Source organism: Asterias amurensis, chromosome 14 (assembly GCF_032118995.1).
Source record: "Asterias amurensis chromosome 14, ASM3211899v1".
Lineage (NCBI taxonomy): Eukaryota > Metazoa > Echinodermata > Asteroidea > Forcipulatida > Asteriidae > Asterias > Asterias amurensis.
The window spans coordinates 5,293,961-5,306,264 of NC_092661.1; the positions used below are offsets into that span (position 1 = coordinate 5,293,961).

At 38.0% G+C, this 12,304-nt stretch overlaps 1 protein-coding gene across 1 annotated transcript; it reads left to right on the plus strand.

The window, feature by feature from the left end:
* The first annotated feature begins 672 nt into the window (after positions 1 to 672).
* On the plus strand, positions 673 to 11,800 carry LOC139947373 (uncharacterized). Its single transcript, XM_071945272.1, has 5 exons — positions 673 to 1,020; positions 2,485 to 2,668; positions 5,079 to 5,195; positions 9,268 to 9,458; positions 10,708 to 11,800. The coding sequence occupies exons 1-5, from the start codon at positions 673 to 675 to the stop codon at positions 10,858 to 10,860; spliced, it is 993 nt and encodes a 330-aa protein (XP_071801373.1). The 3' UTR covers positions 10,861 to 11,800.
* The last annotated feature ends 504 nt before the right edge of the window (positions 11,801 to 12,304 follow it).

The window sequence follows — 12,304 nt, forward strand, 5'->3', positions numbered from 1 at the left end:
TTGCACCCCAGCGCAACTCAACAGTCGTATTCTATATACAATCATGTACACAAAGTACGTACTTTGTTTGCATCGAGGCCCGATTTCATGGCTCTGCTTACCGTAAGCACAGAATCGGCGCTTACGTGCAAGCGCCCAATTTTTGCGCTAGCCTTGTAAGCGTAGAATGCCTAACGTGGAGTACGCACGCGCAGAAGCCAACATTCGCCGCTAACTCGTGAAATACGCTTGCCGTAAGCGCCGATTCTGTGCTTACGGTAAGCAGAGCCAAAGAATTGGGCTTTGTTAATGTTGATTAATCAGCACTTACGTATGTCCTCGACGACGTATAAACCTATTGTATTTTTTATGTTTTATTTTGTTTTATCTTTTTTTTTTGGGGGGGGTAGGGAGGGGGGCGTGGGCAAGTGTTCAAAATGTTATTGTTTTGATGTAAAAAGTTACTTATCCCATCTTTGGAAGTCCGGCTAGGAAATGTCTTAGTAGGCCTAGATTACGTCGAGCTGGAAGCAATTAACAGGAGACGACCAGTTTGACCCTACCCCACAGTCAAAATGGACGTTCCTAACATAATATTACTATAAATAAATTACGGTCGGTATATCTGGTCGTGTATATCATTGACCAGCTTTGGACAGACTAATCAGAAGGGTGTACGAACGGGATACAACGATGACAGCGCTGGTGGTAGCCACACTGGCCTTTTGCTTAGTGTGGTGTCACAAAGTTTCTCCGATCTCGGCTGGTTGCGGCAACATGTTTTTGCCCGACCAACACCACGCATTGGTCGGTCATTCGTTCCTGAGTCAAACAGGGACCGGTCGGATTCAGTGTATGATGCTCTGCTGGAGGCACAGTCGTTGTTTGTCATTCAATCATGATGACACTAGTGGTATATGTCAGCTAAACAACGCAAGGAAACAAGAATTTCCAGAGAGTTACAAGCAAGATGACAACTTGTCGTACTTCAGTTCTTCAAACAAGATACATGGATGGGTTTTTGAGACCACAATGGACAAAGTAAGATTTAACACATCTTTTTGTAAATATGCCTACACGCAAATGTACTGACATTATGATTGATGTTATAAAACACAGTTAAAAAATACCAACTTGTCATGATTTTTATAAAGCTGAACATTATTAAATAAATATGGTAAATCTTGGTAATAACATTTATATCAAAAAGTAGTTGCATCTTCTTGAAGAATATAATCTTCCACTTAACACAAAATTGGGTTATCAACTGAAACTTTTTGCTGACAGTACTTGCTGACACATAAATCTGACATGTTGTTTGCGACTTGTAAATTTACATATTACACAAAGTGATGCTAATATCACAAGTAATGACGTGAATAAATGGGTCAGATGCCAAATTGTAAGGTAAATAATGATTTTCAGTTAATTTTTGTTGTTTCAAATTGTTTACACGACAAGCAAAATAATACCTTTTTGGCATAACAAATTATGGACGCTTTAAAAGCAGGGTCATCGTGTGTATTTTGTCAACACAATGATGTTTGGGGGCAATCGTTTTTGTAAACTGCAGTTGCTACTAAATACATAATGAGTGTGGTATTAAACAAAAATCCATAGTCATTTAAAAGTTAACGATCCCTCTTTGGTGAAATTCTTAAGGTGAGAAGGTTTGTATATAGGCATAAATTTCACCTTCAGCAAATGCAATTTGTACATACTTAAGGGGGGGTCATCCTTTAGTACGAAACGCCAACAACCATTAGTTGATCGATCTTTAAAAAACGAAAGCTTACTTATAATTAATTAGTTAGACCAATCAATTATTTTGTTTGAAGGCAGTGGACACTATTGGTAATTGTCAAAGACTAGCCTTCACAGTTGGTGTATCTCAACATAAACATAAAATAACAAAATTTGAGCGCAATCGGTCATCGAACTTGCGAGATAATAATGAAAGAAAAAGCACCCTTGTCACACGAAGTTGTGTGCGTTTAGATGGTTGATTTCGAGACCTCAAGTTCTAAATCTGAGGTCTCGAAATCAAATTCGTGGAAAAGTACTTCTTTCTCGAAAACTATGGCACTTCAGAGGGAGCCGTTTCTCACAATGTTTTATACTATCAACCTCTCCCCATTACTCGTCACCAAGAAAGGTTTTATGCTAATAATTATTTTGAGTAGTTACCAATAGTGTCCACTGCCTTTAACACAAAAGATAGGTTGGTTGCTCTATAGGATTTTTGAGAACGCTTAATGTTTTGAATGGTATATAGCTATAGATAGGTTTGCTGTTCTAAAACTACATTATGTTCAGTTGTACGTTGCTTTACAAGGCTTTGGCGGATGTGGGATATGTTATTTTAATCACGGAGTCCAAATTAATCCACAATCGGCTTTAGTATTAACAATGACGTGGAAAAAGAGGACTTGTACATTTTGCTTAATTGTTCTGAAGTTTCGGGGCTCGAAACTAACTACATCAAAACTGTATCCCGTGTTTTAGATAGCTACAGTATCATCAACCGCAGCAACCACGACCACTGCTGCAGCAACCACAACCACGGCAGCACCAACCATAACTAGGGCAGCACCAATCACCACCACCGCAGCACCAACCACGACCACTGCTGAAGCAACAACAACCACAGTTGCAGCAACCAAAACTATTGCAACAACCACATCTAACAGTAAGTACGATTTTGTTGAGCAACGTTTAATCCTACCTTGTCTTAAAGCAACAACACATTGTCAGATAAGCACAAATTCCATACGGGAATTTATTAAGGGATTAACAAGAATTGTGTTTTCTGATAGTTTACTATGCTGTTGTGAACAAGCTTTGTCAAGTTAACGAGCAGGTTGGTCAAATGCACCATAGTGATACAACCACGGGAATGAACATCTGTAGTTTCCATTAAAAAAGCTCAGTGTGTCTTCAAATCGATGTAGGACTTTAAAGCACTTGATACTATTTTTAGGTGTTCGGGCCAACAGCCCGGAACACCTCTTATTTTTGTTCGTTTTTTTATTTTATTCATACTTCTTCTTCTTCTTCTCTACGTCCCTTGTCCCCTAACAAAAACATCTTTTCAAAATTTGTATGAACTTGAAACTTCACACATAGTTAGATGTTCATTAGGAGAAGAAAAATGTGTAGTTACGTCATGATGACGTCATCCATTATTGAGTTATGAAAATTCAAAGTTTAATATTTCAAAAATTCATAACTTTTGATCTACATGAGGGATTCTTACAATCGAAACATCATCGGAATTGTCATTGAAAACTCCGTAAACGCCCCACAGACATAACCCCATTTTGATGTTGTCTTCCGGCTCAAAAGAGAGGTTAAAAATTTCAAAATTCACGTCTAAAGAACAACGTAAATCCCCATTGGTATGTGCATAAACATCGCACGTAGGCATACACACAACGTGTAGTGTATTAGCGGTTCAGCAGAGTCACGCTCCAGTGATCATCCATAGAGCGCGAAAAAGCTTCATGAAGAATAGCCTTCGTTCTAGGCGGTTAAAACATACATGCCCCTTACAGTCTTTTCTACAGTCGTCAATATTTCCTAAGTTCATATTTCCTAAACTACATAAGCTATTTTGACAATCTATACATCATATGAAAGGGCTTTACGTACTTTACAGAAATGGATATGTTGGTGAACTTTCGTTGACCTTTTGACCTGTTTAAACCGGAAGTGACTGTGAAATGATTGGAAAGGGCGTTGTTTGTTGCCTTTTAGGTTGAAATATACATCCTTTGATGCTTTACCACCACAGCATACATGTCTGGCAAAGGTCTGGTTTAAAACAAATACTACCGATGACGTCACCAAACATACACTTTTACAAGATGACGTAATCATATTGTTTTGACAGTTTTTGCCATTTGAATCATTTATTACAAATCTTGAGAACAAAGCAAGGTGTAATATTTGTTTTTTAATCCGGGTTTTTACTCCCGGAAACCGAACACCTTGAGTTTGTTCACAAACTCTCAATCTCTAGTTCATACTTCTTCTTCTTCCTCTTCTTCTTCTTCTCTACGTCCCTTGTCCCCTAACAAAAACATCTTTTCAAAATTCGTATGAACTTGAAACTTCACACATAGTTAGATGTTTATTAGGAGAAGAAAAATGTGTAGTTACGTTATGATGACGTCATCCATTATTGAGTTATGAAAATTCAAAGTATATTATTTCAAAAAATTATAACTTTTGATCTACATGACGAATTCGTACAATCGAAACATCATCGGAATTGTCATTGAAAACTCCGTAAACGCCCCACAGACATAACCCCATTTTGATGTTGTCTTCCGGCTCAAAAGAGAGGTTGAAAATTTCAAAATTCACGTCTAAAGAGCAACGTAAATCCCCATTGGTATGTGCATAAACATTGCACGTAGGCATACACACAACGTGTAGTGTATTAGCGGTTCAGCAGAGTCACGCTCCAGTGATCATCCATAGAGCGCGAAAAAGCCTCATGAAGAATAGTCTTCGTTCAAGGCGGTTAAAACATACATGCCCCTTACAGTCTTTTCTACAGTCGTCAATATTTCCTAAGTTCATATTTCCTAAACTACATAAGCTATTTTGACAATCTATACAACATATGAAAGGGCTTTACGTACTTTACAGAAATGGATATGTTTGTGAACTTTCGTTGACCCTTTGACCTGTTTAAACCGGAAGTGACTGTGAAATGATTTGAAAGGGCGTTGTTTGTTGCCTTTTAGGTTGAAATATACATCCTTTGATGCTTTACCACCACAGCATACATGTCTGGCAAAGGTCTGGTTTAAAACAAATATTATCGATGACGTCACCAAACATACACTTTTACAAGATGACGTAATCGTGTTGTTTTGACAGTTTTTGCAATTTGAATCATTTATTACAAATCTTGAGAACAAAGCAAGGTGTAATAATTGTTTTTTAATCCAGGCTTTTACTCCCGGAAACCGAACACTTTGAGTTTGTTCACAAACTCTCAATCTCTATTTGTTTTTTAATTTTGTTTTAATAATTTTATTATCCATACAAAATGTATATTTACATTTTTTCTGCATTTGAACACCCAGATTGCGGTCTCGGTATGGAAAGCGGTGCCATAGCTGATAGTCAGATCACTGCGAATAACGTCTCAAATAACGACTACACAAACTACGGGCCAACACTCGCCCGGTTTAACGGCGAAAGTAAGTATAAGAGGATTTTAGGTTTAATGTCATTATTTATCTTCATTGACAAAAGGAACTCATTCCCTTCGTTATGATGGATCTTATAATGACATCATTATTTTTACGAAACTAATGTTGCGATGTCAAGTAACGTGTTCTGGACACCTTCGCAAAAATCTTTGCGGTGACAAAGATTTTTCATTAATTAGCTGTTCCGACCGTCCGTCTGAACAGGTATTGTTTTCGTCTAGATTTTTATTGTTTTTATTATTATTCTTTGTTTCTCCCCTAAATCCCATAGCGTTTGTACACGTTTTTGTGGCAGCCTAATCTCCTAAACCATAATACGAAAGAGTGAGTTTATTATACCAAATTGAAGCTTAGAACATAAGCTTAATTCTTATCGTAAAAAAATATTATTTTTTTAATTAATAAGCCGTAATTAAGCTTATGAATATTTAATTAGCAAACCTAGTTAACACCATTTCTCCAAAAGTAGACCGCCGATCCTTAAACTTTTTTCAGCTATATATACACTTGTCAGGTCCTGTTAATGTGATTTCCGACATAAAATTCTGGACGACGTCACCATGACGTCATGTATTGCACGTTTTGTGTCTGTGCACAAACACAATGGCTCTTGAAGTGTAAACAAACCCAGCTTTCGGAAACATAATTTATTCGATTAAAATTAAATTACATGTTGTACACTTCCCAAAACTGCTTTAGATTAAGATATATTGTATTGATGGTCATTTAAAAAGCATCAGAACTTATAGAAATAGTGTAATTATTAAAAAAAAAACTGTGTTTCCGGGGAAGTTTTTTCAAAGATCATGGGTACGGCGTAAAACTTGATTTCTTACGGTCACCGACTAGCACAAGTCTAAACTTGTTCCCAAAATTTGACAAGCCTGAGCATGGTGCGTCGTGGACCGGGTTCATTTCAGGCGACGAGCGTGGACGACGAAAATAGACCGCCCGGGATTTGGAATTATTTACGGGTAAAGTCACCTTGTTCGCGCCGGGGACTATTTGCCTAAACTAATTCCAGTATTTCTCGTTACGTTCGGAAATTAGACCATGACAAACAAAAACTCTTTGACAGGAATACAAAAGCAGGGATTTTATTATGCTGACGTTTCTCTGGTGGTTGAGTGGCTCAGTTTTATAGAGCTGCTTATAATAAACAGGCAACACATTTTGCTTTACAAAATTGCAGAAATTGAGCAGAACATCACCTGGATTCACAAGTCGAGTAGTAAATTTCACTAGTCACACCCATTCGCAACATAATTACAAATTTGTCCCGACTACCTGTTTGGTGAACCAGTTGTGTTGCTTACTACTATTCGCAACATAATTTATATTGCCCTTGCGGCATAGCGGCACAAATCTTGAGAATCCGTACTTTATCTTGACAAGTGTCGTAGTTAGGTTTGAAGTGCGACTAGTCGAGTAGTAAATTTCACTAGTCACACCCATTCGCAACATAATTAATATTGCCCTTGCGGCACATAGCGGTACAAATCTTGAGAATCCGTATTTTATCTCGACAAGTGTCGTAGTCAGGTTTGAGGTGCAACTAGTCGAGTAGTAAAATTCACTAGTCACCCATTCGCAACATAATTAATATTGCCCTTGCGGCACATAGCGGCACAAATCTTGAGAATCTGTATTTTATCGCGACAAGTGTCGTAGTTAGGTTTGAGGTGCGACTAGTCGAGTCATGATGGGAACTTGCTTAATGAAAAAGATTCAGTGCTCTGCAGAAGCATTGAATTATGCGCTTACGTCAAGCGAAATAGACTGCTTATAGCAGGGATTTCTTTTGTTTGTGTGCTTCCAAGCTCGCACAATATTTTCCAAGCATGCACATCACAGTAAGCGGAAAATGGTGATCGTAAGCGCAGACTTTGGTGGTCATGAGAACCATGTAATTTTTGCCCTGTAAGTAGGTTTGGTGAGGCCTACACTTCAAACATGTAAAGTCAAAAAAGATTGTCAGTACATGAGGGGAAATCTTTTGAAACTGGTCCAATTTGACTCTGCTTCACTGCGTAAGCAAAGAATTGACACATCAGAAGCGCGGATATTATCGCTTACATAAAGCATATTTCACAGCTTAGCAGGGATATGTTTGCTTGTGCGCGGGGAAACTTATCATGTGTAATCTTTGCTTTGAACTAATTGCACAGATATTTCAGCGCCTACACAGTAAGCGGAGAATGGTGGTTGTATAACAAATGGGCAGAGTTTGGTTGAAGCAGACAGAGCCATAAAACTGGGCCGTGTTCTATAGGGGAAATTATAGCTTGACATTTTGTGACAGTTTTGGTCTCTGCGACGTACACATACAAATACAGAGTCAGATACAGACATTGCGGTGCAGAAATCGTGCAATTGAAATGTCTCATAAGAGCGCCCCCTATCGGCAGGAGTAGGAAAAAAAAAGGAGTATCCTACAAATCAAATTAATATGTGTTTTTAAACACGTAAAATAATATCGAACGGAAGCTTTAGGATGTTTAGCTTAATTCCTGTCATAAAACTTATTAAAATTATTTATTAATTAACCACCAGTGACCCTCATTTGCATATTAATTAGGAAATCTTTGCAGCATCATATCTCAATAACTTTACGGCCGACTTTTCAACTGTTTGTTCTTTAAAGACTCCTTGGGGTTGGAGATTAATTTGAAAAAACTGTGACCTCAAGTTGACCTCTACTTCCGCGTCAACCGGAAGTGGGACCATATCTCAAGAACTATACAGCAGATTTTCAAATTTTTGTCAGTTATAAGCTCCTTAGGCATAAAATATTAACTTTGAAAAACCGTGACCTCAAGTTGACCCCTACTTCCTGGTCAACCGGAAGTGGGACCATATTTCAAGAACTATACAACAAACTATCAATTTTCGTTCAGTTATAGACTCCTTGGGCATTCAAGATTAGTTTGAAACAACTTTGACCCCATGTTGACCTTTACTTCCGGGTCAACCGGAAGTGAGACCATATCTAAAAAGTACAAAGCTAATGTTCAAACTTCAGTTATAGATTGATAGGCAATAAATATTAGCTTTGTTAAACTGTGACCCCAAGTTGACCTCTTCTTCTGGGTCAACTGGAAGTGGGACTATATATCAAGATCTACACAACCGATTTTATAGACTCCTTGGCATTGCAGATTAATCTTTGGTAGCTGTGGGCCCATGTTGACCTTTACTTACGGGTCAACCGGGAAGTAAGACCTTATAACAAGAGCAACACAACTTTTTTGAAACCTTTTTTCAGTTATATATTCCTTGGGCAATGAAGCACATAATCCAAGCAAAACAACACGGAACAGCTTCGTGTTTGTTCACAAACACTTAATGTCTAGTTTTGTTTGCCAGTGTGTTTATTAATGTCCAGCTATGTGGCAAACATATGTTTATGGCAATATTTGCGACTCGTCAGAACTATGTGTGTGATCGTAGTGGCAACGCGATAAATTGTTTGCGACATCGCAAATTGTAAAAATAATAATATTGATTACATTTTAATAGCGCTTTATACTAAAAATAGTGTTGACTACGCAAAATATGAAAAACAATGCAAGTAGTAAGTAATTAATGAATTGTGTTTACCTTGCCTATTCTTAAACGCAGCGATGAAATAGAGAAGGATCCTCGACTCGGGTCCATAAGTTGCGATGGGAGCTGGCTGGGGCGGGAGTCTTTACATACTCTGTTCGCATTCGCAACTTGTGTGGTGTTTTAATTCTGAAAGAATCCAAATGACAGACAATCCGACTTCAATTTGTTGTTGTGACCATTATTATCTGTTTTAACCTAATCAAACAATGGGCCATTAGGCCCCCTTTAAACCGAAATCACGCTTGGCATTATTTATTTGGTATAGTTGGTATTTATTTATGTGTGTAGTACTACGAATCGTTCGACCAGATACCAATCAAGTTCTATCATTCAAAACAAATCATAATCAATATCCCCATAAACTCCGAGGAGTTAGTATTCAACGGCATGATCGATTCAACAATTTTGCCTACGTGATATCTCCCCCCCCCCCCCCCCCCGATGTTCACAGGTTCGTGGTGTGGCAAGAAGACCACCGCCAGATGGATTCAGGTTGACATGGGTCGTATGGAAGACCTCTATGCCATAATCGTACAGGGCCGTAACGGAGGTAACGGATATGTAGCTCACTTCTATCTGAGTTACAGTGATGATGGCGTGACGTGGACTGACATAGTCAACGAAGACGACGGGCGGAACAAGGTAGGAGTTTCGTGATATTATAGTTCCTTTCTTTGTTTGTAAAAATAATGTTAAAGTTAATTGAACAGAGAATGACAATCAGTCAAAGAATGGTTTATTCTAGCAATCATCGTCAAGTCCCAACTCTAAAAGTTTATTGAATGTTGCTAAAATGCACTGATCCTGTTGGTAATTGCTCAAACTAATTGTTAGCATAAAACTTTCTTTTTGGCGATCAATGTAGAGATGTTGATAGTATAAAACGTTGTGAGAAACGGCTCCAACTGAAGTAACGTCGTTTTCGAGAAGGTTAGTTCTTTCTCACTAAAATTCGTGTGACCAGGTTGATTTCATTCCATTATTATCTGGCAACTTCGACGACCAATTGAGTTCAAATTTTCACAGGTTTGTAATTATGTGAATAAATTATGCTGAGAAACACAAAGTAAGACGACTGGTCTATGACAATTTACCAAAGGTTAAGTTCTATGGTAGTTGACGTATCTCGTCAAAGGTTTTAATAGGTTCTCTTTATAGACCAACTATCTGCCATTGATTATACACACTTCTAAATTTGATGTCGGCTATAAGGCAAATATAATGAGATTTTAATGGAAACAAAATAGGTCCGCAATCATTATATTGTTATTGTTATCAACACTGTTTTTTATTTCATTGTCCTACTATTTTATGTTGAAAGGCACTGTAAGCCTTTGGTAATAATTGTCAAAGAGCAGTCTTCTTACTCGGTATATTTCAACATATATGCATCATCAAATAACAAACCTGTGAAAATTTGACCTCAATATTGGTCGTCGAAGTTGCGGGAGAATAATGAATGAAAAAAAAAACCGCTCATGTCACACATGTAATTATGTGCTATCATATGAATTCAAACATTTTAGTGAGAAACTATTACGTTACTTCAGAGGGAGCCGTTTGTCAAAATGTTTTGTGCTATCAACAGCTCTCCATTTCCCACTACCAAGTAGGGTTTTATGCTCATAGTTATGTTGAGTAATTACCAATAGTGGCAAGTGTTTTGTACCTGTCGGTCCTTGTATACTTGTTCCTGTGTGTTACATTGTCTGTCCATCAGACATCTCACGAAAAGCCTCGATTTCCAGATGGTGCCTCAATACCCACTTTTTCATTGTAAAATATTGTTTTCTTACTTCTTTAAAAAATACTTTAGGAAGTATTGAAATGATAATGATTATGAATTGATTTGATATGTTGAATGTGTGTATGTTTGTCTTTTCTTGCACAGTACCACTTTTCGAATGGATCTGACAAGAAAGACGTACGAGTCTCCGTCGAGTCAGCACCATCAGTTGGTATGATCCGATGTAGATACATCCGCATCAGGCCGTCTGGGTGGGTCTACGATGTTTGCATGCGGTTTGAACTTATTGGCTGCTGAATGAATTCGTATTGGGCAAACGTTCTCATAAGTTTCAATAGTTATACAAAGAGACTTTCATGATGACTAGTGTGATTGATTTGGGTTCCAGAGCATTACTGTACAATCTGTACGTTTAAATCGTGTTTATGTTTAAAGGTTTCAATACGGCTTTGCAAATCAAATGGCATTGAAAACTGTATACAAAGCAGAACAGCTTCGAATAGTGTGTTCTCATATTGAGAACACATTTCACTCCGAAGTACTGCGCTTGTGGATACATATATCACTGTATCTCCTCAAGACTTCAACGTGTGTAAGCCTACAAGGGATTATTCTTTCTGTCTGGACATAATCGCTCCGGATTTTATGCGACATCTCAAAAACGCGTTTTCTTTGCCTTTGATTTCGTGGCCCACAATTTAAAATAGTACGTAGCAATACTAAGTAGAAACGGTATCAAGCATTTAAAAATTGTCTAACTGGTTGATGGGTGACTGTAAGGGAGTGTTAAATAGATTCGTCCAACGCTTTAAGCCCGGTTCATACTTCCTGCGAATGCGAATTAGAAGCGAATTTCGGTGACGCAACAATCGGTACGCGCTCCATTTCCCTTTGTGACGCAATGAAACAGGAAGTATGAACCGGGCTTCACTCGTTCCTGTTTTTGATCTTGATTGTGTATGAATACTGTTCATCGGAATAGTTAGTGTGTTTGGTCCACTGCAACGTAAAGTGCGCCATCCGAGTTTGCCATGTGAAGAATATAGACGAGGCAGTACCCCGTATTCCATGTGGACATGTGGACAGCTTCAAACTAACGTGCGTTTAGGCCTCTTTATCGTTTCCCAAAACACTCGCAAAGAAATGTATTAACCCTTTAGCAAACGCTTGGTGGCGCACTTTATTGTGAACTGTCCGGAACGAAACAACATCACGTGATGAGTAATTTCCCAAATTGTACATGCTCTCGCAAATCGATCGGATGATCTGTTGATGGTTAAAAATTTCCCCATCGGTTGTATTAACCAATATTATTTTTTTTTATGAAAAGCTATGTCCTCTGCAAAATGAAGACAGTGACAATACCATCCAACTACCAGTGCCACCAAACACAAGTCACAGGGTGGCTTTTTTTAAAGTTGAAAATACTTTATGATACAACCCTGCATTATTCACACTAATCTCCTAAAATAAGTTACCTCAAAAACTGTAATTTTTTTAATTATTTTTTGAGGACTTATTGTGCTTCGACTCGGTCACAATTTGCATCAATAAGCAAGCTTAAAGGAACACGTTTTCTTGGATCGTTCGAGTTGGTCTTTGAAAAACGTTTGGAACCGTTTTTTGTAAAATAGGATTATGGGAGTCAAATTTTTGACTCTCATAAATAGCCGAAAGTGTTAGTTCGCAAAGTAAAATGAAAACCACGCAATTTTGAGGCAAATTTATGTGGATCATTGTA

Coding starts and splice junctions, on each gene's coding strand:
- LOC139947373 (XM_071945272.1), top strand. CDS start 673: ATGACAGCGCTGGTGGTAGCCACACTGGCCTTTTGCTTAGTGTGGTGT. Junction 1,021..2,484: donor TTGAGACCACAATGGACAAA/GTAAGATTTAAC, acceptor CCCGTGTTTTAG/ATAGCTACAGTATCATCAAC. Junction 5,196..9,267: donor CGCCCGGTTTAACGGCGAAA/GTAAGTATAAGA, acceptor CGATGTTCACAG/GTTCGTGGTGTGGCAAGAAG.